The 24627-nt window shown below is 34.8% G+C and overlaps 2 protein-coding genes across 2 annotated transcripts; both read right to left on the bottom strand.

Moving 5' to 3' along the window:
- Positions 1-1348: 1348 nt before the first annotated feature.
- LOC133335750 (transmembrane protein 216-like) lies at positions 1349-10587 on the bottom strand. Its single transcript, XM_061544048.1, has 2 exons — positions 10318-10587; positions 1349-1554 (listed from the first exon to the last, which is right to left on the bottom strand). The coding sequence occupies exons 1-2, from the start codon at positions 10571-10573 to the stop codon at positions 1361-1363; spliced, it is 450 nt and encodes a 149-aa protein (XP_061400032.1). The 5' UTR covers positions 10574-10587; the 3' UTR covers positions 1349-1360.
- A 6542-nt stretch (positions 10588-17129) lies between these two features.
- LOC133335748 (transmembrane protein 216-like) lies at positions 17130-23351 on the bottom strand. Its single transcript, XM_061544046.1, has 2 exons — positions 23129-23351; positions 17130-17373 (listed from the first exon to the last, which is right to left on the bottom strand). Exons 1-2 carry the CDS (start codon positions 23343-23345, stop codon positions 17180-17182), a joined length of 411 nt encoding a protein of 136 aa, XP_061400030.1. The 5' UTR covers positions 23346-23351; the 3' UTR covers positions 17130-17179.
- Between the last annotated feature and the right edge of the window lie 1276 nt (positions 23352-24627).

Below are 24627 nucleotides of genomic sequence, written 5' to 3'. Positions count from 1 at the left end.
ACTAGAAAAAAATTGACAGATGTTCGGGACAAAAAAAAATGTTTTTGTTTTGATACATGATCTTGTTATTACATCATGCTCACACTCTTGGCACAATGAATAGTCCATTTAGAGCAGCTGATGTCTTGATTAACTGTCAAAGTGCGAAATTTCTACTTGAATTCGATGTGCAATGTTGCCAACCATGTGAAATATTATAAGAAAATTTTGACAGATGGTCGAGACAAAAACAAAGGTTTTTGTTTTTTCTCGATTATCTGTCATTGTGCCATGCCCACACCCTATCTTTTAATAATTGTACAATGTTTACACCTAACCTTGTAATATTTGTAGCATTGTAAATTCACCACCTACCTCATGGTATAATAATAAAAGGTAACAGCAAGTGTTGTTGTACAAAAAACGATACAACAACCACATGGGAATTTGTTGTTGTAAGTTCTACTAGTGTCAACTAATTTGACAGAAAAATGTAAACAAACAAATTATCATCAAATTATTTTTATTTTGAAAATGGAATATTTTCGAATCCTCAAAATAAAAATTGAAAAACATGAATGAAAATCTATCAAATTTATATTTCTATCGCTTCCACATCTTTCCTTTATTGCCATATATATGTGTAACACATATGACAATGCTGGGAATAGCGAGTAATTCCTTCAAGAAAGATTTGCTTCCTCAAACTTTCCCAGCAGGCAGATTGAGTAAATTGAATACGGGAGCACATTAATAAAGAACAATTTCAAATTGTATGCGTTCCCAATTTTCCTGTTGGGTGATTTTTAAAAACATAATTGGTCAAATTCATATTGACACTAGTATTACGTTGGAATCAAAACAGCTGGGATTTGCTGTTACCTTTTATAATTGTACCATGCACCTACCTTTGAAGAAAATAATGTATACCTTTTACAAAATAGGAAAATAAATAAAATATACATAAATATTTTTTTTTAATTTATTTGGATTAATTAACGAAACCATTTTAGAGAGAGACAGAGGACCTCTTTGAAAAACACTCTCATCTCAATATTGAGAGTGAGACAGACATTTACAATTTGTTTTTATAAAATCAAACTTAAATCTACAAATTTGGTAACTCTTAAAAATACATTCAAATGTATTTATAACAGTTTTCAATTTTTATCGAATTATTTTATTTATTTTTTTGTTTTAATTTCAAATTTTTGGTCATTTACTTTATTTTATTGGAAATTATATTTTTTGATAATGTTATTATATTGCATTGTTATTAAATGTTTTAATTGTTTCACTTGTTTTATTATACAATTAAAATATATTGGTGTAAGTTTATATATTTATATATATAAAAAATTTTATAAAATATTGATTTTTTCTAATCGTAATTTATGGGTCGACAAAGTGTGAAAACAAAATAGATGGCATACCAAATTTCGGTGATGTATAAACCCAATTGTAAAACGCACAGAACATATTCCAGACGTAATTTGTATAGCTGTAAGAGTAAAATGTAGTTGACACCAAATAGGCATGGAACAATCAAAAGAACCGATACAATTGCTGGAAAACCTGCAAAGAAAAAAAAACAAATTAAATTAACATAGACAATTTATACGGTGTTACTTAAAAAGGGAGACAAACATGTCTAGGGGATCGAAATTTTATTCTGTAGTGCTTAAAATACTTTGAACAGAAATTGTAGTGTCAGCTCTTCTTTTCAATAGATTTTTCGATTATTTTACTATTTTTTCATTGGAGTTTTTTATTTACAGAATCCAAGAAAAGTAATATCGTGGCCTGGACAACGAAAAGTTAATAAAATAAAAACTTCTAAAAAGGACAAAACTGCCTCGAGTGAGACATCAGAAGATGATCCCGGTCTTTGGAAACCCGTCGAAAAGGAAGTCGTCTCCTAAACTTTTTAAGGTTTCTGACCCCTTTAATTGTAAAGAAGTCTAGATGAAGTGTATTTCGCCAGGAACCCATATAAAAACATATTAAACGTTGGAATGAAGATGGATCGGCCACATATTAAGAAAAAATGTCATGGGAAGAAGCATGTAATGTTATTTCCTCTTAATTATATTTCATCGTCAGGTGTTTCTTGTTCGACCTCGATTTCGAGATCCTTGGGGATTCGATTAAAGCGTCATTCTGGTTATGTTACGGACAGCAGTTAACCGGCAAACTTTGTGAAAGTCCAATGCGCCCAAGAGGAGTAACAGGAAATAACAGGAAGCACTACTAGGGATACATAGTCGAGCGAAAAAGTCGACTCTTAGATTTTTGCCACTGAACAAAAAGTCGATTTTGACTAAATGTCGACTTTTCGATTTTGTCAAACCCGTTCAAAATCGACTTTAGAATTCTAGATTAAAAATGTGATAAAAGGCGTAATTTTGGCTTTCTGATAATAAGCCAAGCATTTATGAAGAAAATTTAAAGTTGGCCTTGAAAAGACGAATTTGCGATTTCCTCAGCGATCAAAAGTCCACTTTGACTTTCCAATACAAAAAGTCGATTAATCGATTTGTCGAAAGCCGATTTACTTATCCCTTAGTGCTACACGAATGAACAACGCATTCTCACTTTGTCTTAAACCGCATTTACATTAGATCTTTTCACCGGGTTAACCTACTTTATGAGGATTTATTTGCCATGTATACAATGGAATTGACAAATTAAACCCGCAGGGTTAACGAAATCCAGGACAATGTAAACGTACTATTACCCAAGGTATATTTAATACGGTAGCCGCATCGGCCAACCAGCGGCTGGGTGCAAAAAATGTAAAAAAATTAAAATTATATATGAAAATCTCAAAATTTTTAAGAGCTGGTTTTATTAACATTCAAATTACCCGAGGCCCATTTCATTCCTGATAGCTTCGTCTTTAGGCAGAATTCTCGCAATTGGAGTGAGGAAAATCCTTGAGTGATTCACGAGAAGCAAATGCATTTTCAACGTGCCACTACGCGGTGTGGTTTTTGGGCTGGTGGAACTTATTGGAATTATTGTAACTTTTTTATTAAAATGAGGCAGGTCAAGCACAAACAGTCAATGATGTTCGGTATCGTGAAATGATAATAATATGATTATTTCATATGTAATTCATTTATTTATTTAGAAAATTAAAAGTATATTTTTTATTACAACGTGTGCTTACATCGATCACTAATTTAAGTAGAAAGAGTCAGATGCAACTTGACAGCTAATGATACTTTTGCATAGTTGCAATTTTTAGTGCCGGCATATTTACGCTATACTACAGTTCCTCCCCCATCACGTAATCACCATATCTCTGAGGAGCTTTCCTAGTGCGTACTGGACGATTTCGGTTTGGTGTTTGCTCGGGTCCTTGGAATGTTGCTGTTGTAGTGTCTATTATAGTTGTTGTATTTTCAAGTGGCAAACTGTCTGGAACTGCATGTTGTTCGGTCTCATCTGGCGTATTTTCTTGTTGTCCAATAGAATCAGTTGTTGTCAAAGGTGTTGTTGTTGTTTCGGGTAACCGGCTACGCAGCTGGTCTATGTGCCTTGAGTGCATATTGTTTCCATCTATAATTTCATAATTCCTCGAATCGGTAGACTGGACCGTTCCTGGCAACCATTTTTCCCCATTACCATAATTCCTGTACCAAACGTTATCACCTGTTCTAAATTTCCTTACTGTCGTCTGTGGTATGGTTTGTTCCATTTTTGAATTGGCTGGGTGTATGTGATCCATTAATGTCTTTATCCTCCTCCCCATCAACATTTCGGACGGCGTCATGTTGTTGTTTGGTGTGGTGCGAAGTCTCAAAAGTATGTTGGCAATTTCCTTCTTTAAATTCGTTGAACTTACTTTCTTCAGGGTGGTATGGTGCCGTTCGCACGTGGTAAATTCCACTTTTCTTTAAATAGTCCTCAAATTCCTCCGATACAAAATTTCTCCCATTGTCCGTAACGACTGTGTCAGGTATGCCATGTGTCGAAAATATATCGCGTAACATTTCAATTGTCCTACTTGATGTGATTGAATTCGTAATTTTTACCTCTACCCATTTTGAATGAGAATCAACCACAATTAAAAAATTTGTTCCCAAAAATGGACCTGCATAATCTACGTGTAATCTGGACCACGGCATTCGAGTAGCTGGCCATTGTTTCGGCTCTGCTGCTGGAGGATTCTTGCTATATTGGCAACACTTTTCACATCCTCTTGCTAAGGTCTCAATATCTTTATCTAATCCCGGCCACCAGAAGTAACTGCGAGCGATTGCTTTCATCGATGTTATGCCTTGATGTATTTCATGTAGCATTGTCAACATTTTCCCACGAAGTTTTTTTGGAATTATTACTCGGCTTCCCCATAGCAAACATTGACCTTCAATTGAAAGTTCATTTATTCTTGTGGCGTATGGTTTGATTTCTTCTGAATCTGCTAACAAATCGTTGTGCTTTCTTTGTATGTGAAACATGACTTTGGATATTACTGGATCTGTTCTTGTTGCTCTCGCAATCTTTCGATGTTATTAAAAACGGTTCCTCACCTTCAATGTGGTATAATACGTTTAAATTCACTGAAACACCTTTATCAACCACCAATCTATCCCTCTCTATATTTAATTTCGTATTGATACGCTCCCAACATTAACGACCATCATATCAACCTGGGTGATATGTGCTGTGGAATTGGTTTTTTAGGATTTAAAAGCCCTAGTAGTGGTTTATGATCCGTATAAATTGTAAAATTTCGACCACACAAATATTGATGAAATTTCTTTATCCCAAAAATAATGGCGAGCGCTTCTTTGTCGAGCTGAGAATAATTTTTTTCTGCTGGCTGCAGTGTCCTCGAACCAAAAGCTATTGGTGCCTCTCTTCCATCTGGCATCATATGAGCGAGAACGGCTCCAACTCCATATGGTGATGCATCTCCCGACAATATAAGTGGCAAGTCTGGCGAGTAGTGTACCAACACCATTTTAGACTTTAAAATTTATTTGGCTTTCATAAAACTGGACTTCTGTTCGCTACCCCATTTAAAACAAACGTCCTTCTTTAGCAATCTGTATAATGGCTCCATTAAATCTGCTTTGTTCTTGAAAAATCGGTCATAAAAATTAAGTAATCCTAAGAAGGCCTGGAGTTGTTGCTTATTTGTCGGCTCGGGTGCGTTCGAAACTGCCTTTACTTTTTCACATGTTGGTTTGACTCCATTCTGATTTATCACATTTTGTTTTCTTCAATTTGAGGCCTGCATCTCGTATGCGCTGAAGTGTTCCTTTCTCTTGTACGTCTCCACATTTCTTCCATTGTTGAGCCTCCAATCAGAATATCGTCTAAATAAACAACTGCTCCTTGAACATCGCCTAATATGCTTTCCATTAGCCTTTGAAAAATGCTTGGTGCTGTGGATATTCCGAAAGGTAATCTGGTTACTCCAAATAATCCCTTGTGAGTTTTCAATGTTAGAATTTTTGCAGATTCCTCATCAACTTTGCTTGGGTATAAGCTCTGTCGAGATCTAGCCTTGAAAACCACTTACAGTTGGACAGTGTTGCAAAAACTTCAGTGTTGGTCGGAAGGGGGTACGTCTCATTACACAGAATTTGATTTACCGTACACTTGTAATCCCCGCATATTCTAATACTACATTTGTTGTAGAGCCTTCTCTATTCTGGGTTTAAGGGCAAATGGCACCGGACGAAATCTATAAAACTTTGGCTTACCACCTTCCATTACGTTGAGTTTTACTTTGTCTCCTTTATAGTCGCCTAGACCCTCACTAAATACTTCGCTGTACATTTCAATTTGTTCTGGAATATTGGCATCGATCCGGTTACAACTGCTCGCTATTTGAATTCCTAATTCATGAAACCAATTTCTTCCAATCAATGACGGGCCATTCCCTGATACAACCAGCAACCACAATTTACCCATAAATTCCGATGTACATACTGGAACCAGAATTTTTCCAATTATAGACAGCTTTCTATCTTTACTCCATGTACGTAAGTCTATATCACTTTCTTCGAGCGGCATCTTTCCGAAATATTCGATGAATTTTCTCTGGCTCATAATAGAATGACTGACCCCGGAATCAATTTCCATCTTCACTGCACGGTCATATATTTTTACCTCTCGTATAAACGATGATGTATTTTGACAAGAGACGGAGAAAATATACTCCTCGTTGTCTCCTTTTTGATCCGAAACCTGATTGACGTTTGAGCGGCGATTATGTTTTTGTTGGTTTTGTGACTTTTGCTTTTTTGTTTTGGTTATGCATGCTCTCTCTATGTTCCCCATTTTCTTACAGAAATAACATTCTTCGTTTTTGAAACGGCATTTATCAGCAGAATGTCTACCATGACATCTAAAACATTTGTTTGTATCTTTTGCGATTTTGCTATGTATTAAGTTCACAGCTTGTACGTTGTTAGTACCTTTCAGCGTTGTTAAATTTTTCTGTGCTTCTTCATTGGCTATTGCTTCATTCTCCGCAATTTCTAATGTCAGCTTTTCGTTAGCTAACAGCCTTTTCTGAACATTCGTGTCTCTCATTCCACAAACCAATCTGTCTCTCAGCATTTCATCCAAATCTTTAAAATCACAGCTTTGACATAATTTTCGAAGAGCTGCTAAATACTCTGGAATCGATTCACCTTCAAGCTGGTCTCTTCTGTAAAACTGAAATCGCTGGATTATTATATTTGCATGTGGGCAAAAATGTTTTCTCAATAGCGTTACTGCTTTTTCGAACGTGAAAGATGTATCAATGATGTTTTCTGGTGTCGCAATCCACTTGAGCAGAGCATATGTCTCTGTTCCGCACGATGACAGAAATATAGCCTTTTTCACTTTATCATCGACCATCCCATTGGCCATGAAGAAAAACTGCATTTGTTCCTCATAAGCCTGCCATTTACCGCCAGTGACATTAAAAGAACACAAATCGCCAAATTTTGTAGCCATCCTTTTTGTTTCTGGTACAGATGCTCTCTCCTCTTCCTGCATTTGACCCTCGTCGCCAATTAATATGATTATTTCATATGTAATTCATTTATTTATTTAGAAAATTAAAAGTATATTTTTTATTACAACGTGTGCTTACATCGATCACTAATTTAAGTAGAAAGAGTCAGATGCAACTTGACAGCTAATGATACTTTTGCATAGTTGCAATTTTTAGTACCGGCATATTTACACTATACTACAGATAACAAGTTTTTTTCTTGCCTAGATTTGAAGAAATAAATGCGGAGGGCAACGATTCTTGCATAGAATTGAGGAAATGAATGTGGAGGTCATGTGTTTCAACAAGACGGCGCCATATGTCCTACAGTAGTGCTGTGCAAGCATGGCAATTGGTGCCCTTGTTTACATGTATCAATAAGCTCGTTCTCTACGTTTTCTTTTAGTAAGTCATTTCTTATGCCGGTTTCTTGTTTACTCTGAGCATTTTCTCTCTGTACACCTCTGTCATACGACCCATGATGCAATAATAAGACGATGTATCAAAACAAAAACCTTTGTTTTTGTCTCGATTATCTTTCAAATTTTTCCTTATAATATTTCACATGGTTGGCAACACTATACAATTCAAGTAGAAATTACGCACTTTGACAGTTAATCGAGACATCAGCTGCTTTAAATGGACTACCTACTTATTGTACCATGATACAGCCATTGAAACAATTCAATTGCTGCATCAGTCATTTCCCGGTCTTGTTATTTCGCCTATTGGAGACCAGAATTGACAGCTAATATCGTGTGACCTAAACCCCTTAGATTTTTTTCTTTGGATTTTTTAAATTCGAAAAAACGTGGAAATTGGACGATACATTAAAGAAATACCGCTACATTTATGAAAAATGGTCATTGAAATTTTTATTAAAAGATCGTGCGTATGCCAACAAAGCCACTGCGGCCATCTGCACGATATCTTATTTCATACATAACCTCATTCTGTCAACTTTACGATATAATAAAGTTTCAATTTTTTTTTTTTAATTTTCTGCGATTTATATAATTTTTAAAATAATCGTTCTACTTGGGACACCCTTTATATATAGTTAGTCACAGTCAAAAGTAACCACTTGGCATTTTCATTATAAAAATGGCATAAGTGCGTGTTAATTACACTGTGCTACAAAATAACAAAAATTTTTTTCATGGGTTCTATTGTACCAATTCAGTTTAGTTGGAGTCCCTGGATCACGAAAATACCTTTGGTTTTTCTGGGTCACTTCGAAAATTAATTTTATAACGGTAAATATGGAGAAAAACGTAGTTTCATGGATTTTCCATTTGAAAATTGAATAACTTATTTACTTTATAACGGATTTATACTATTTTGTATTGATTCTATGCATATTCTTTTGTATTGATTCTATGCATATTCTCTAAAGGAAATATGGGTCTGTATCGTTTCCTGTTACAAACCGTTATGTTTGCAACAGGCAAAGGGAAACGAGATAGACCCATATTTCCTTTAGAGAATGCATAGAATCAATACAAAAATGTGTATAAGTCATTCATTTTTTAACCGATTTTTTTGATTTTTAACATTTTCGAAAGCTAATTTAATTTTCTTCCCCGTAATATAATAAAACTTATATGGCTTGATATCATAATTTCATCGTACAGTCCGAAGAAAAATAAATTTTGTCATTTTATGCGTATTTTTCCACATTTCAACCGCTGTAACTCAGCCAATCCTCAACCGATTTACCAAATATATATCTTGTTAAAAAGGAAAAATTGTACTCTTCGAAAGAATAGTATAAATCCGTTATAAAGTAAAGAAGTTATTTAAGTTTCAAATGGAAAATCCATGAAACCGCGTTTTTCTCTATATTTACCGTTATAAAATTAATTTTCGAAGTGACCCAGAAAAACCAAAGGTATTTTCGTGGTCCAGGGGCTTCAACTAAACAGAATTGGTACATTAGAACCCCTGAAAAATTTTCGTGTCGCACAGTGTTATTGAATACAATTTCATTATTTTTTATATACTCACATAACCTAAAATTGAAATAAAAATAGACAATATTTTTATAAATTCAAAATAAAAAAGTAATTATAAATAAAATTGTTAAACAAAAGAAATTATTTACAACTTCGAATTTTGCACTTTATGCGGAGTTTACTTATTTGGATAGCCATCGTGAGAATTTGAGACCATGGGACACCACACAATGATTGCCGAGACGAAATAAGTTCTTCACCATGCTGAACTAGGAAAATCTCAGCGGAAAATAGCGGAAATACTCAATATTACTCGATCTGCTGATCAAAAAAGTCATATTGAGGCACAAAACCGGGATTCGCATTTTCAACAACCGAAAAAAATATTCAATATAAGGGTTCTCCGACAAGTGGCGATAATCCAAAGCTAAGTGCACCTAAACGTGCTGAAAACGCAGTGAAATATCTAGAAATGAAATGTAACCCAAAAACAATTTGAAGAATTTTCCATAAGCATGGTAGAGAAATACTGCAAAAGCCATACATAAACCCCATAAGTCGGAAAGTCTAATAGAAGTTCGTTCAAGAGCATGAAAAAAATGTTTAGTTTGAATCGGATGGGTCAGTTAAGGTATGGTGCAGGGTGAATAAAGACGTGGACCCTAAGCAAACAATACGACTGTATAATATAAAATTTAGAGCTGAAAATTTGGTATCGGGGACAACATTTCAATTTTATAAAGATAATGACTCCAAACACAGGTTCCAGGTCGTTCGAGAATGGATGATTTATAAGTTAAGATGTTCATGTTCACTTATAAAAAAATTAATAAAATTTAATTCATTGCCTAAAATGAAAATGAACCAAGAACTTGAAATGTTAAATTACAAACTCATCAGACGAAGAAATAACAATCTATATGGGCATTTTGAAACAATTATTTTAAATCTGGCGATCTCTTTAGTAATTTTAACAGGCTGGCATTGCTTTCTTCATAGAATAGTGGATAATGCAGCCACACGATCTAATAGTGGTAATAAGGGATTTCATAGAAGTCCACACACACACACTCACAAATATTGGTGCGCTCATTTGTTGATGTAAAGAAATTGACGCACTTATCTGCAGCGACAAAACCAACCTCCATGGAGTAATACTTGAGGAAAATATTTTATAATAGAATTAGTATTGAAATTACAATCAAATAATTGGAACAACCTTACAAATATACACTACACCTTATGATATACAGCATATACAGTAGACCACGGATGTGAGAACATCCAAAAAATGTTTGGGGATGTTATACAAATCCGATATAATATTCTTTGCATACGATATCACTTTAAAATATCACTACTACAATTTATAATTACCACGATCGGCCAATGAACTTCTACGTCCCAAAATCACACGCACTGTCTCCAAAGAACAATAAGCCACAATCATAACCATGTCACGTATCAATATTTCTGAAGGATATGTTAAATTTATAGCCTTCAGCAGACTCATGGCCAGTTCGCAGAATGCGAACATCCCAAAATAGAATGAATTCAAATAGATGAGCACTTCGTAGACCATGCTGGGGTTTGGTTTCTTTGGTACCAATGGTGGTGGACGTTTTGGTGGCATTTTTTCTTCTTCTTCTTTTTCTTTAGTTCAACATCAAAATGGTGACAGATCAATTATTTCCGCTCCGTTCCTTTTGCATTGACAATTTTACATTTTGTATTTTCAATATTAATTAATTTATTTGAATTGGATTTTGTGTAGAATGCGTTTCACATTTTCATAGTTTTTGCCTTTAAAAATAGCCCCCGATTGCACTCGACTAGAAAGCGTTGACTTGTTTGTTGCGTTCGACTTGTATTTTTAGACTGATCAGCGGAATGCGAATCTCATTTGCGAATCTCCGTCTTGTGTAGCAATTAAATTCAATTCAATTGTGCTCGTCATATTATGCTAAGGAAGATATAATGGCAAAAACAATAACAACAACAACATTATGAAAATGTTGTCTTTTTCGTGTGAAAACCTTTGTTGTGGTCACAACTTGTTAAGAGAAAAAAAGAGCTGGTCTTCTTTGCTCATGATCGTGTCTAATATATTTGTGCTGAATGTATTAGAGTACAACGAACTTTCAGATGAATTTTTAAGAATTTTTTTAAAAATGCCAAAGTTATTAAGAGATTTCATGAACAAACCATGCAAGCAGATCCATTGAATCTTCCACAGTCTAACATAGCAGGATTTCCGGATTTTATTTATTGTTTAGCTTTTTTGTGGCTAAGGCACTGATTATTGGGTACTCAAACTTTTCGATATCTATTTTGTATGTATCGAATGTCCATAAAGACGAATATTTTTTTGAGGTAGCTTGGGACCAGATCGGAAAATACGATGAATCATGCAGCACATATTTTTACCCTCTGCATTTTATACAATGAAAATATCGGTTTTAGGTCTCAAGTGTCTTTGGGCAAATTCGTTTCAGACCATTTGTTGTCGATTAGTCGAGGAGCATGGCTATATTTTAGCAGATTATTTAGAAGTCAAGTGTCAAGTATGTATTGGGCATATTTGTAGATTTCAAAGGTGCGTTTGACTTTCTATCCTGAGAAGTTAGTTGCCGTGATCTAGGGCTTTGACGTAGTTATTCTAATAACAGAAAAGCATATGTTGTAGCTGCCAGTGCTACAGTTTGGCGTGATATTGCCCGTGGCTGTTCTCAGGGTTCTATCTGTGGTCCATATATATGGTCCAACGGCATCGTTCCAAGTGTGTGCATATGCGGATGACCTTCTAATTCTGGTCGAAGGCGAATCTCGTCTTGAGTTGGAGACTAGAATTAAGGAGGCCATGCGCATAACGGCTGAGTGGCGTAGTCGAGTTGGTGTGGAGGTGGCGTTCGACAGGACTTCGACAATGCATCTCAAGGGAACTTTGTCACGTAGGCGTCCACATATTCATTATCTTAGAGATAAGCTATTAGCGATTGCAGGGAATGATAGACGTATACTTAGAAGTGATTGGGGCCTTAGCATACGGAAAATAATGGAAATACTCAATCTTACTCGATCTGCTGTCCAAAAAATAATATTGAGGCACAATACCAAGAATCGAAATTTTGCAACAACCCGAAAACTAGTGAGAAAAAAATTCAAATAATAGCCGAAAAGTTGTTGCTTCGACATGTGGCCGATAAGCTAAGTGCACCTAAACTTACTGAGATCGCACAGAAATATCTTGAAAGAGATGTAACCTAGAACCAATTCGAAGAATTTTTGGCAAACATATCTTTAATGATAGAGTTGCACTGAGAAAACCATTCATAAACCCCAATAACCGAAAGAATCCGATAGGACTTACTTCAGGAACATGAAAAAAGGATTTTGTGACTATAGAAATCTGTTATTTTTGGTGATAAAAGAAAATTTAACTTGTTTGGGTAAGGACGAATAAAGCCGTGGTCCCTAAGCACACAACTCCGACCGTAAAGCAGGAGGCTCTGTAATGGTATGTCGAAGTAGGAAGTTTCGTTTTTGTTGAAGGCATTATGGATAAAATTTATTATTTAAACATTCTATAAGATAATTGGAAATGTAGTGCTAATTCGGATTGAGGACAAATTTTGAAAATTTCAAAATAATGACCCCATACACAACCCCCACATCGTTCGGGAATGGATTCTTTATAATTGTCAAAAAGCGATTCAAACATCTCCCCAATCACCGGATTTGAATCCTATGGGGAACCATGTGGATGCTTTTGACTGTGACTCACTGTACGTATAAGATATTTCAAAATACCTGAGACCAGTGTCAAAACATGAACATTGTAAATTTTCTTCCGGGATATTTATATGCTATTTCCTGCCAACAAGTTGTTTTCCCTTCAACAGCCTTTAAATGGGTCGTATTCCATCTTCAAAATTTAATTTATTACATTAAATAAATTTTATTTTTACACTTATAAAGACTCTACTGTATGTAAATTTAATATTAAATTAAAATTAGCATCGTATTAGTGTTATCGGTGTCGACATGAATCATACGACGCACGGGTACTACATCAATAATTCACCAACACGTCGCTGAAGAAGAAAAAAATTACGACGATATCATGAAAAGCGCTACATTTCTTTGTAGAATAAACTTAAATCGACACATCATTTACACACTATTCTTCTTAAATACTAGCCACCAAAACACTCCGAAGGAGGTCTATTGTTTTGTGTTTAGTTTCTTTATTTCATTCACCCCTCTCCCGCAAATGCAACATCGAATTGCAAGTCGTAAATTTATGATTTACACCAAATTTAAATCCAGACATTGCCAATAAAAAAATTTAATTTACGAACTGTGAATGGCGTCACAAATTCGTATGCAGTGTACTGCGAGCACAACGATACAAACAAAGCCAAAACAAAAGAAATGAATTTGGAATGATGTGCCGTTACATTTCAAATTAAATATAAATTTAATTAGCGCTCATTAACTCACTATGCCAGTCAATGGGAAGGTGGGAAGGTACTAGAGACGATGAAACTATATAGCCAATGATTGCAGTAATTTTTATTTAGTATCAATATGTAGGTCTGTCGCGTAAATTACAGTCGAAATCGCTTATAATATTTGATATCGTTAATAACAATATCAAATAAAGGACACTGCTTTTCTCGTGCCTTTGGGATAAGTAGTTATAAATGGTATCGTAATAAACGATTTCGATTGTATATATTTTTATGAAAGAGTTGATCATGTGGATTTATCATCTTCGGATATAATGTAGATTTATAAGATTTAAACATTTTCAAAACTCTTTGTGGGGGAGGTACTAGAAGGAGTGCACCGATAATATTTATCCAACATTATACAGGCTTGGTTAAGATATTAGCTTGTGCCAAATTTGGCTTAAATCGGACAATACGTTCGCATAATATTAAAAAACCACAACTACTGCTGTAGTTTAACTATGCGGAGCTAAATCCAGAGCCTGGGCAACATTTCCCGATATTTACATTCCCCGTTGTAGTAATGACAGTATTTAGCCATAAAAGAATGCGTATAGGCTTTTGAAAATTTCTGTATATCCGCATATCCGTCCTCTGGCATCAATAGATTTGATATCAGATTTTTTTTTGGGATCACGCCTTGAGCTCTGCGCACCAGCAAACCAGACGGAGCAGCTAATGAGGGTCGGATTAAATACATATATTTCATCCTGGCCTTGATCGGCCAAAAAAATTTCAGAGCCTGAATTGATTTGATAATGAAAATTGATTGATAATGAAAAGAAAAAAAATCCTTGCGAATTTTGTATTCATAAATGGGCTGATTATGTTTTCACCGAAAACTGCATATGTCAAAACTACCTCCAAATCTCGACACTAGACACCAATTTTGGCCGCAACAGAAATCATAACTAAATTGGTACCTTTTATTAACTTTTGTACTCTTGTAGTACTTATTTGCAAAACTAATTCCAAATTTCATGATTCGAACTCCATTGGTTTACCTAAATCCAATTTTTACCAAATGTAGTATCTTTTAGCACATAATATAAATTTCCATAAGTACCACCCACAACAATTTAACAGAAATTATAATTCCCAATTTCAAAATGCCAGCCTTATCGGTTCATACATCAATTCTATAGTGTAGTAGTAATCTTATTTCCAAATTCCAGTTCAATCGGATTACCCAAATCCAAATTGTAGCAAAGTTAGTACCATATAGTATTTTTCGTATACATAAATACAAATATCTAAAACTACCTACATATGCCAATCCTGCACTATTACTCCACTTGGGGCGCTGACAAAGAAACCTTGTTGACCTCTTATAAAGCAATAGGTCGGTCAGTGGTAAGGTATGCGGTGCAAGTGTGGTTCATGAATGTAAGTGATACGCAGTGGAAGAATATCCAGACCTGCCAGAATGCTGTCCTGGAACTGCAACATGGTGTCTCCTCATGACTCCTGTGGACCATCTTCATGAGGAGACGAAGATCTTACCAGTCCATCGACACAATTACATGTTGTCGATGCAGTACTTGCTTGGGTGCTATCGTCAGGAACACCCCTGTCATAGTCTTATGGACAGGACTCCCCCTCCCAGGCACTTCAGGAAAGATCTTCATGATCTAGAGAGAGAGATCCAAAGATATAAGACTGAACCCCTAGATCAAGAAGACTATCGAACAGGTCTGAATTGTATTCACACGGGCTCAGTCGCTTAGGCAGTGAACCTCCCATCCATCGCAGCAGAGGAGAAGCAGCTGCCCAGGCATACTTGCACAAATTTTGCTGTCATACTTGCACAACCTATTGTCTTTCCCAAGCCTAGATAAAGTCCGAAGATGGGGCCCATTGGCCCTATCCTTCTGCTATCTCCTCCACAAATGGTCAACATTTTCAATATTTATAAATAAAATATCAGGTGAATGGAATGTCCGATTTGAACCAAACTTTGAACAATCTTTATCCTGCCTGTATCCAGCCTGAATATGGGACCCTTTAGTCCATTCCTTCTGGTAAATGTCCCACAAATGGTTAACATTTTCAATATTTATAAATCCAATATCAAGCGGAAGGAATGTCCAATTTGGACCAAACTTTGCACAACCTAATACATTTACCTAGCCTAGATCAAGTCCGAAGATGGGACCATTGGTCCACTCCTTCTGGTACATCCTCTACAAATGGTAGACATTTTCAATATTTATAAATCAAATATCAGGTGAATCTTGTACGTCAACCACATAGCACCAATATTTTATAAACTTGTATATTTAATATGCGGCGAATTGCCTCAACATTAAATCCGAAACCTTTTTCATAAAAACATACCTTATATAAAGCCAATAATAAAACATGTGTGTAATTCCGATGTCATCCTCAAACCATAGGATCAGGATAGATCAAACCATATCTGACTTGTTAGTATCTAATTTGCCCTGAATATTCTATCGCACGATTTTCGCATTATTTTCACACTATTAGAATTCGTTCTTTTCCTCCAACCAATGCATCCATCAGCTCCCGCTGCTTATGGCATATTCACTTTTAATTAAGTGCAAATGCATCTGCAGCAGCGGCGGCGGCACCTTTTGGCCTACCTTCAGATAGACAGACAAAGATTTTTGCGCGCTTTCTTGTTTGGCCTCTGTACAGTCCCATTCTAGAGATGTTAATTTAAGAAAAAATCTATTTTTAAAAATGCATTACCATACCCACAATCCGATGCAGAAAAATATACAACATGCACAAATGTACAGTATGTATGTATGTACGTGTGTTTCAATGTGTCTGAGTGTAAATTAAAAAATACTATACTTAAGTAGCAAAATATGTAAATTAGCTATTCTTTATTCTATCCATCTATGCATTCATTCGCTTTACTCATAACATTGCATCTTGAAACGCATTTAACAAAACTTGGGCAATGTCCGAACTCGAACATTAGTCTTTAACAAAACGTTGTCGGGTCATGATGAAAAGTTAAAGTCGTGCCGACATATTTTTTAAGACACGGGTCAATGGTTAAGTGGAAAGGCCTCGTAAACGACCTCTCTAAACAAATTTAGAAAGTGGCGCTACAATTAAAAAATGGAATAAGAAATCTACTTACCTTTAAAATCCTACCGATAATTACTGTACACATGGTGTGTTTTGTTTCTATATATGGAATCTTTTTTCGCGATCCTTCAATTTAATTACAATGAAAAATGAAATTTTCAACTGACAGCCACAGCCACTCTTCAACTTGTGGGCTTAACATCCTTTGATGTCCTGCTACTGCTATGGGCGCTGTTGCAGGTGTTTTGGAAAACTTGGTAATTGTTTGGTACAAAATATTGGCATACGTTGTTGTGGTTATTGGTGTTATATATGGTGTTGTTGTTCTGTGTTTCATTGTTAACTATATTACAAAATGTACGTTGCTGCTTTTGCTGTTGTTGTTTCTGTTTTTGCTTTGGTATACAATGGATACGTGGACTTTCTTCACCACACATCGTTGGAGTCACAGATAATGTGGATGTGGTCGTTTGCAGCAAATACAAATCCATACGTGTATACGAAGGTGTAGTTAATGTTAGTGTTGTTGTAGGTGTTGATGTCTCCGTTATGGTCAGGGTAATGTAAACTACTACACTACTAAAATTGTTTGATTTGGTTTGTCGCGCTCCACATAGTGTCGGTGTCGTCATTGCCATCGGGACAGCCAACATCAACTGCTAGGTATAGGTCACCGGTCGACACATCGTACAAATGAACATGCTGGCGTACACAATTTCAGCTACGTGTAGGGCTATCATTAAGGCACTCATGATTACTTCAAGTTTGAGAACAGCCGTTTGGAAAAAACATAAATATATAACAAGAACGAGGCTGGGCAGTGTTAATACTACAGATGCTATCGCCTGCCATGCTGTAATGAAATTACAAAGAAAACAAGAAGAGAAGTCTAATTAAAAATTTGAATGATAGGATAGATTTAAAAATAGTATACTAAAAATACATCCACGAGTATGACAAATATAGAAGTGCTGCACTTCACAGAAGATGGTCCTTTGATGTCCCCATACCCACTGTTTTGTAGAACTTTTATTTCCGCAAAATATTTACGAATTTTAAAGAAAATCTGAATCAGCATTGAAACCAATACGCATTCATGGTTAATTTTATATATTAGTCGGGCAATTAAGTTGTGATATTGGACTTCCGTTCGATAAATTCAAAATATAATGTTGATTGTTCGCAATGAGGTTAGATATTTATCTATATAAATAAAGGAGTAAAGCGATTGACTGACGTACTGACTGACTTAACGATTTATCAACGCCCAGACGAAAAGGCTCACTTGTAAAGGGCCCCATACACTATACATCATGCCGTACAGCATTTATCATAGTATGTGTTATTTTTTGAAAGTTTATTTATGTATGTGTGACACACACAATGCATGAAGAAAATCAAAATAGTTTTGATTTTGAAAATGAAACCCTTTCAATCTGGTGAATTTTATTCATTTTCAAAGTTGACAGTAAATAATTTTGAGTGTACAAATAATAAAATTGTGACGAAATAAAAAAGAACTGAATTTACGATTCAAAATGTGATTTTTTTTGGACAAAAATCAATTTTTTGGAATAGTGATTGAAGAGTTTGCCATACACTAGTCAATCTCACATATACAAAAAGGGGTTCATCGGCATGACGGCATGATGTATAGTGTATGGGGCCCTTAAAGGGCCCCACACACCATAGGGCATGTATGACAGCATTTGAAGTAGTATTAGTAATTTTGTGTCACTTTCAGAATGTGTGTGTGAGAATTTCATGCAGTACGAAAATCAAAATAGTTTTGATTTTCAATCCGAAGAATTTGGTTTTTTTATCAAAGTTGTCAGAAAAAATATTTGAAATAAAAAGTGTATGTGTGTGTTGAAATAAAATAAATAGAAATTTAATTCTGTATGTGTGACACATACAATGCATGAAGAAAATCAAAATAGTTTTGATTTTGAAAATGAACCCCTATCAATCTGGTGAATAACATTCATTTTGAAAGTTGTCAGTAAATAATTTTGTGTACAAAAATAATAAAATTGTGACGGAATAAAAAAACAACTGAATTACGTCTCAAAATGCAATTTTTGGGACAAAAATCGATTTTTTGGAATAGTGATTGAAGAGTTTGCCATACACTAGTCAATCTCACATATACAAAAAGGGGTTCATCGGAATGACGGCATGATTTATAGTGTATGGGGCCCTTAATTCATAATTTCGTTTTTTGTGAAATTAAAAACAATTTTTTGTAATTTTGATTGTAATTGATATTCAAGTACACACGTACACAGGGGTTCATCGGCAGTAGCAGTACGGCAATATAGTGTGTGGGGGCCATAAGGAGAAAACAAATATGAGGATTCAGGCCTGGCCTCTTAAGTTGGCTTTGTATGAAATGTCAATTTATAGAGTAATATCAGAGTTAAACTTGAATTCCCGTATATTATTTTACAATAAAACAAGTAAAAAATGCCAGTCGGTGTTGCCGACCTCAGCCTATGTGTTGCGGAGGTCTTCGGAATTACACACAAATTTTATTATTAGCTTTATATAAGATATATGTCGGACGGACGGACATTTCTAAATTGACTCCAAATTTTCTGAAACGAATTTGGTCCAAAGAAACATGGGTTCTAAAACCAATATTTCGATGAGACACATTTTCAACGTATCAAAGTGTATATACCCTCATTAGTCATAAGGCTGAGGGTATAAAAGCCAATTTAACGAGCCATGCCTGAAATTTTTTGTGTTTCCTCTTTACTCCGATGGTGTCAGATAAGGCTGGGTTTTTGGAAATTCAAACTAGAATGACACGAAAAGTACCATTTGTATGGTACTGTATTGGTAACTGAAATCTTGAAATTGGAAATTAAGATTACTGTTGGAGTGTAGGATTGGGGTATGTCTGTAGTTTTGGAATATCGTAATTATGTGAACTAAATTTGGTGCAATTTGAATTTTTTAGTGGACCGATAGAGCTTGTAGAAGTTGATTCGATAGTGCTGGAATTAAGATTACTGTTGGAGTCTAGGAGTGGAATATGGATATCGTTTTGGAAATGTGTACTTATGGTTTTGGAAATAAGAACTAAACTAGCAAAAAGAGTTATAAATGGTACCAATTTTAGTATATTTTAGTATTTCTGTTGTGATCAGAATTTGTGTGTAGTTTTGAGATGTGGAGGTAGTTTTGGAAATAATTACTATGAGAGAACCAATGTACTCAAATTTTAATTATGGTCGATATTGGTGTGAAGGTAGATTAACCCTTTTGAAATATGGACAGTTCAGGCAAAAGGTAAACCAAAGTCGAAGAATTTCTTTCTTTAATTTTTATTAAATATGTTAAGTAATGGCAAAAAGTACAAAGAAAGACCACATTACCATTTTAGCATAAAAACTAATTTAATGACTATAAATGCAGATACTGCAGAAATAATAACTGCAAAATCACAAAGTCGGGTGAGTGACCCAAAAAAGTCTTTCGCAAAAAAGGACAGGTCAGATTTTGAAAGTGTAATAATAATGCTAGATATTACTTATTTATGTAAGGGATATTTAAAGCTCAAAATGTTCACACAATTCACAGAGTTTTCCCATTATCAGCAATGATGTCTAAAGACATGTATATTTGAAGTCGTGTGAGTGACCGCTCTTTTTTGTGGATTTTATCTCAAAAGATTCTCAATTTTTAACCACTGATAGAACTCCTAAAGTACTACAAAAAAGTATTAAGGATGAATTGTAAAAATTGTAATTGTGTTTGATTTATTTAACATTTAAAGTTTTATTTTGCCTCCAAAAGTCGTGTAATTTCAATACCAAACAACCTAGGGTACTACCAATGTATGTGTGTACAAAATTCCAGAGTTCTATCTAAATATTGCAAGCTCTCGAATATTAAAAAAGAAATATATATAAGAACGCGAATAATATACAAGGAATATTTACTATTCCTTGAACAAAAACAAATTAAGGGAATCCGAGTGAAACAGGGACGAACTAATCGTGGTGTTGCATTCGAATGACAAAACTTACATCCATCTACTATAAGATGGAAGGTATAGATTTGACCATTTGAATCGTTATTATAAAAGCGTAGCTTTCTATACCGCACATAAGCACTCGCAGCTTTACTTAGTCGGAACCAAAAATCTTCACAAAAAGCTTTTTGGACAATATAGGAAGATGAGTGATTTTGGAAATCAAAATATTTTCATTGGTATGTATACCGGCCCATGAAGCGTATACGTTACATTTCTGTTATCATAATAAAATAATGATTATACGTCCGGTGATCATCATTATATTGACAAAAAGAGTAAACGCAAGTTACTATACTTTTTGTTTTGATACTTATCGGGATATTCCAACGGATTATGAAAAAGGGACCAAAAGATAAGACGTGTGGATTTGTGTTAAGAAAGTTTACCTTGGCAGGTGGCCCAAAAAAGCGGAGACAATATTCCCCCTTTTAAAGATATTTGAAATTCTTGGGGTCTTTGGTAACATTACATATGTTAACCACCAATCTTCTACGAAAATGTTTGTTTTTAAGGAGGGGAAACATGTCTGGCTCTCGTATGAACTAGGATTATTAGCTTCGCTCAAAAATCAACAAAATGGCGGATCTTTAAAAAATATTTTTCAAAAATCGCCTATTTTTTATCACAAACCAAGTTAAAAAATAAGGAAGATCTCGACCGATTGGTTTTAGTTTATACGATAGCTATACACTCACAGAGAAACGGTCCAAAATTTGGAATCGATCGGATTATTAGGTTTTGAGTTATCGTGCCCGCCATTCGTAAAGCATTGATTCGGGAAAAATACATTGCATAAAACTATAATACCCCGACAACATAATTGTGTAGGGTATAAATATTGAAAAAAAAAAAACAATTCAATTGTTTACGAAAATAGTGTGTTGTGAACAATTTGAGTTGTGCGCGCTTAAAAATGTGGAAAATAAACAATAATTTCCAAGTAGGATTTTCACTCCAAGTACAACCTTTGACAATTGATATGGGTTGCAGTTTTGTACTTTTGAACTAATTCGCACATTGCATAACCTGATATTTGGCCCCTTATTTTAGGATGAAAATCGAGCTTTTTCCGACTTTGTACCAATTATCCCCCCAAGCTATCGTGTAAGATGGATGGTGTAAAGGACAAAAATATTGTCCATCAAATGTTAGTACAAGTCACTGAATAAGAGAAATCTGCATAGATATTAGGTTGGGGAAAAAGAAATCCATCCATGTTAGCAGTCGTAACGTCGCCCATGAGCTAAAAATCGACCATAAAACTGTATTAAACACTTACACAAAGCTAGATTCAAATAGAAGCTCAATGTTTAGGTGTCACACCAATTAACAGAACAAAGTAGGATGGATCGAATTTCCATCTGCGAAGCCTTGGCCAAACGGAATGAAATAGACCCATTTCTTAAATGGATGGTGACTGGAGATGAGAAATGGATTACATACGATAACCCTATGCGAAAACGATCGTGGTCAATACAATACATTTGGTGGGACTCGAAGGGGATTATTTTATTATGAGTTGCTTCCATATGGCCAAACGTTAATTCTGATCTCTACTGTCAACAACTGAACCGTTTCAAGATAGCAATTGACCAGAAACGACCAGAATTGACCATTTTCAAAAAAATCGACTTTTTTGTTTTCGTACAACAATAATGATTTTTTGGTACACATATATTTAAATTAATGTCAGAGCTCTCATGATAAGGTCCCGACATATTTTAGTTATTTAGAATAGTGAAGGATATAAAATGTTCGGCATGGTCGGTATCGTCTAACGTTGCTAAAAATAATACTTCCAATGACAAAATTCATAACCTGGTAAAGGTATATTAAAGCAATAACTACCGACTATGGGCCATAAAGACTTTAAAAAGTTAATTTGTATTAAATATTTTATGAATACATATTAAGGAAGCTTCTGGCATAACAGAGGCATGTAAAGAAAAAAACGCCAATAAGTCAAAAACAAGTTCTGGACTCAAAATTATATTCCATATATGTTTCCATTTTATATAATTGTGATAAAGCGTTTAAAAAGCTTATCACATCTTAATTTTTGTACAAGTATATAGATGGGTGTACAGACTCTGTTTAGATTTCCACCAGCTAACAATACAATTTACATTGGTATTTATAGCTGTACAGGAGCTTCTGGGCTGTTCCTGTAAGTAATATTCAATCATATGTTCCCATTTTATATGGACAAAAACCACTTCGAGTGGAGTGTTTGTCCTCAATTCATGATACACCTTTAGATAATTTAAACTAACCTACACCAACCCAAACTTTGTGAGGAAGGTGTAACAGGTAAACATATACTCCCAAAGAGAAGCGTGAGAACTCTACACCTGGGGTTTGCTATGTCGCACACAAATATTTATAGTTTGTTGACCTCAAGTTAACCGAGGTCCTCTTTACGCATAAATATATAATTTAAAGTGGGTAAGGACAAGTTTTGCTAAAGTAAATCGTATGCGGTTACTAACATTTGTCCTGAAAACATAAAATATATGTATATTAATTTTCCCAAAAAAAAAATATTTTTCTACAAAATACTTACCACGAGCACTTAAACTACTACGACGGCCCAATATGATACGCACCGTCTCCAGCACACACATGGACAGCAATAAAATACCTTCTCTCATTACGGCATTCTCGGGATACGTTAATAGAATAAATTTCAGGGTACTGACACACACCTTGAATGCAGCATACAGACCGAAATAGAACGAATTCAAATACATGAGGATTTCATACATGAGACTGGCTTCCATTTTTTGTTTTTATTGTGACGATGTCACCGATATATTCTGCTGCTGCTGCCGCTGTAGGTTGGCGTTGTTGCTATTTTCGAAGCTATGCCGGAACGGTGATAATCTATGGACGCCGAACTGAAGTGCCGGATGAAACAAAAGGTTGGGGACTACTGGGTGTTGAATGTTAACAACGTTGCTGTTGATTGCTGTTTGCTCTGTAATTGGTCAAAATGGCACTTGTGTAAGACTTGGGGCGGCGAATGGTAAGTTGGTCGGTCGATAGACCTCTCCGTTTGTTTGGGACGTTTAAAGGTCCATTGGTGATACTTAACTTTAATGTTGTTATTGTTATTTAGCAAATGTGGTTAGGAAGCAGGCTACATTGTTCAACACACTAATATCCTTAGGGATATGATTAACAGCAAAACGAGAAGGCCGTTAGTGTTTGTGTGCGGTAAGGCATTTGAATGATGGCCACAGTAAGACGCACCTCTATCGAGCACTTGTGAAGGAGTGTGTCACCTTGTGTGGCCTTAGAATTTCCAGTGATGACATTAAATGCGTTAATTTTCATGTAATGTTGTTAGTATTATTGTTGTTGTTGTTATTATATTATTGTTATTATATATTTTTGCTATTTTGTTGTAATTAATATATACTGGTGGGGATATTTGTGGGATGGAAGGGGCAAGATTAGTAGTAGCCTCAGTGTATTTGATAGATTAGTTGAAACCGATAGAATTGTATTTTGCAATTGTTGTAGTAGTATTTTCAATCATAATATTTAATATCAATCTTTTATGGGAGATATCGAAAATTAATATATTTTTTTTTTTAAATAGAAAATTAATTTTCACTTAATTTCACACAATTAAATATACGTATATTTTTAGTTTTTAATTTATTTTCCGGGGGAAACATAGGCACTTTATTTCAGGGGGGTTTTGAAGAACTCTTTAATGATTAGTTTTACAAAAATATGCTATTGTAATTTATTTTAAAATAAATATTACGTTTCGATTATTTTACACTGTCAGTAAATTGCATGTGTATTTATTTTTCACATCTTTCGCGTATGCCATGTGTGTTCTTTGTTTTCTTTTATTCCACAAGATTCTTTCAACATTTTCTTTTTTTGTGTCGGTATTTCATAATATATTCGACTGGATCCATGGTTTCCATGCTGATGTTATTTTGATTGTTTCAGGAGTTTGTTAATAATTTATCCAACAAAAAATCACTTCTTGCTCTCTTAATAGTTATTTTAATTATTTATTATTTTCCATTTAAAATTTGTGTA

This window comes from Musca vetustissima, unplaced genomic scaffold (genome assembly GCF_032173495.1).
Source record: "Musca vetustissima isolate MV318-11 ecotype Yass unplaced genomic scaffold, APGP_CSIRO_Mvet_v1 utg8475, whole genome shotgun sequence".
Lineage (NCBI taxonomy): Eukaryota > Metazoa > Arthropoda > Insecta > Diptera > Muscidae > Musca > Musca vetustissima.
This window is presented reverse-complemented; position numbering and strand designations above follow the sequence as displayed.

What these genes read in the sequence shown, in the direction of transcription:
- LOC133335750 (XM_061544048.1), bottom strand. Translation starts at nt 10,573, where the DNA reads ATGCCACCAAAACGTCCACCACCATTGGTACCAAAGAAACCAAACCCC. An exon ending in AAGTTCATTGGCCGATCGTG is followed by an intron (nt 1,555 to 10,317) that starts GTAATTATAAAT and finishes TTTTCTTTGCAG; the next exon opens with GTTTTCCAGCAATTGTATCG.
- LOC133335748 (XM_061544046.1), bottom strand. Translation starts at nt 23,345, where the DNA reads ATGGAAGCCAGTCTCATGTATGAAATCCTCATGTATTTGAATTCGTTC. An exon ending in TAGTAGTTTAAGTGCTCGTG is followed by an intron (nt 17,374 to 23,128) that starts GTAAGTATTTTG and finishes ATTTCATTACAG; the next exon opens with CATGGCAGGCGATAGCATCT.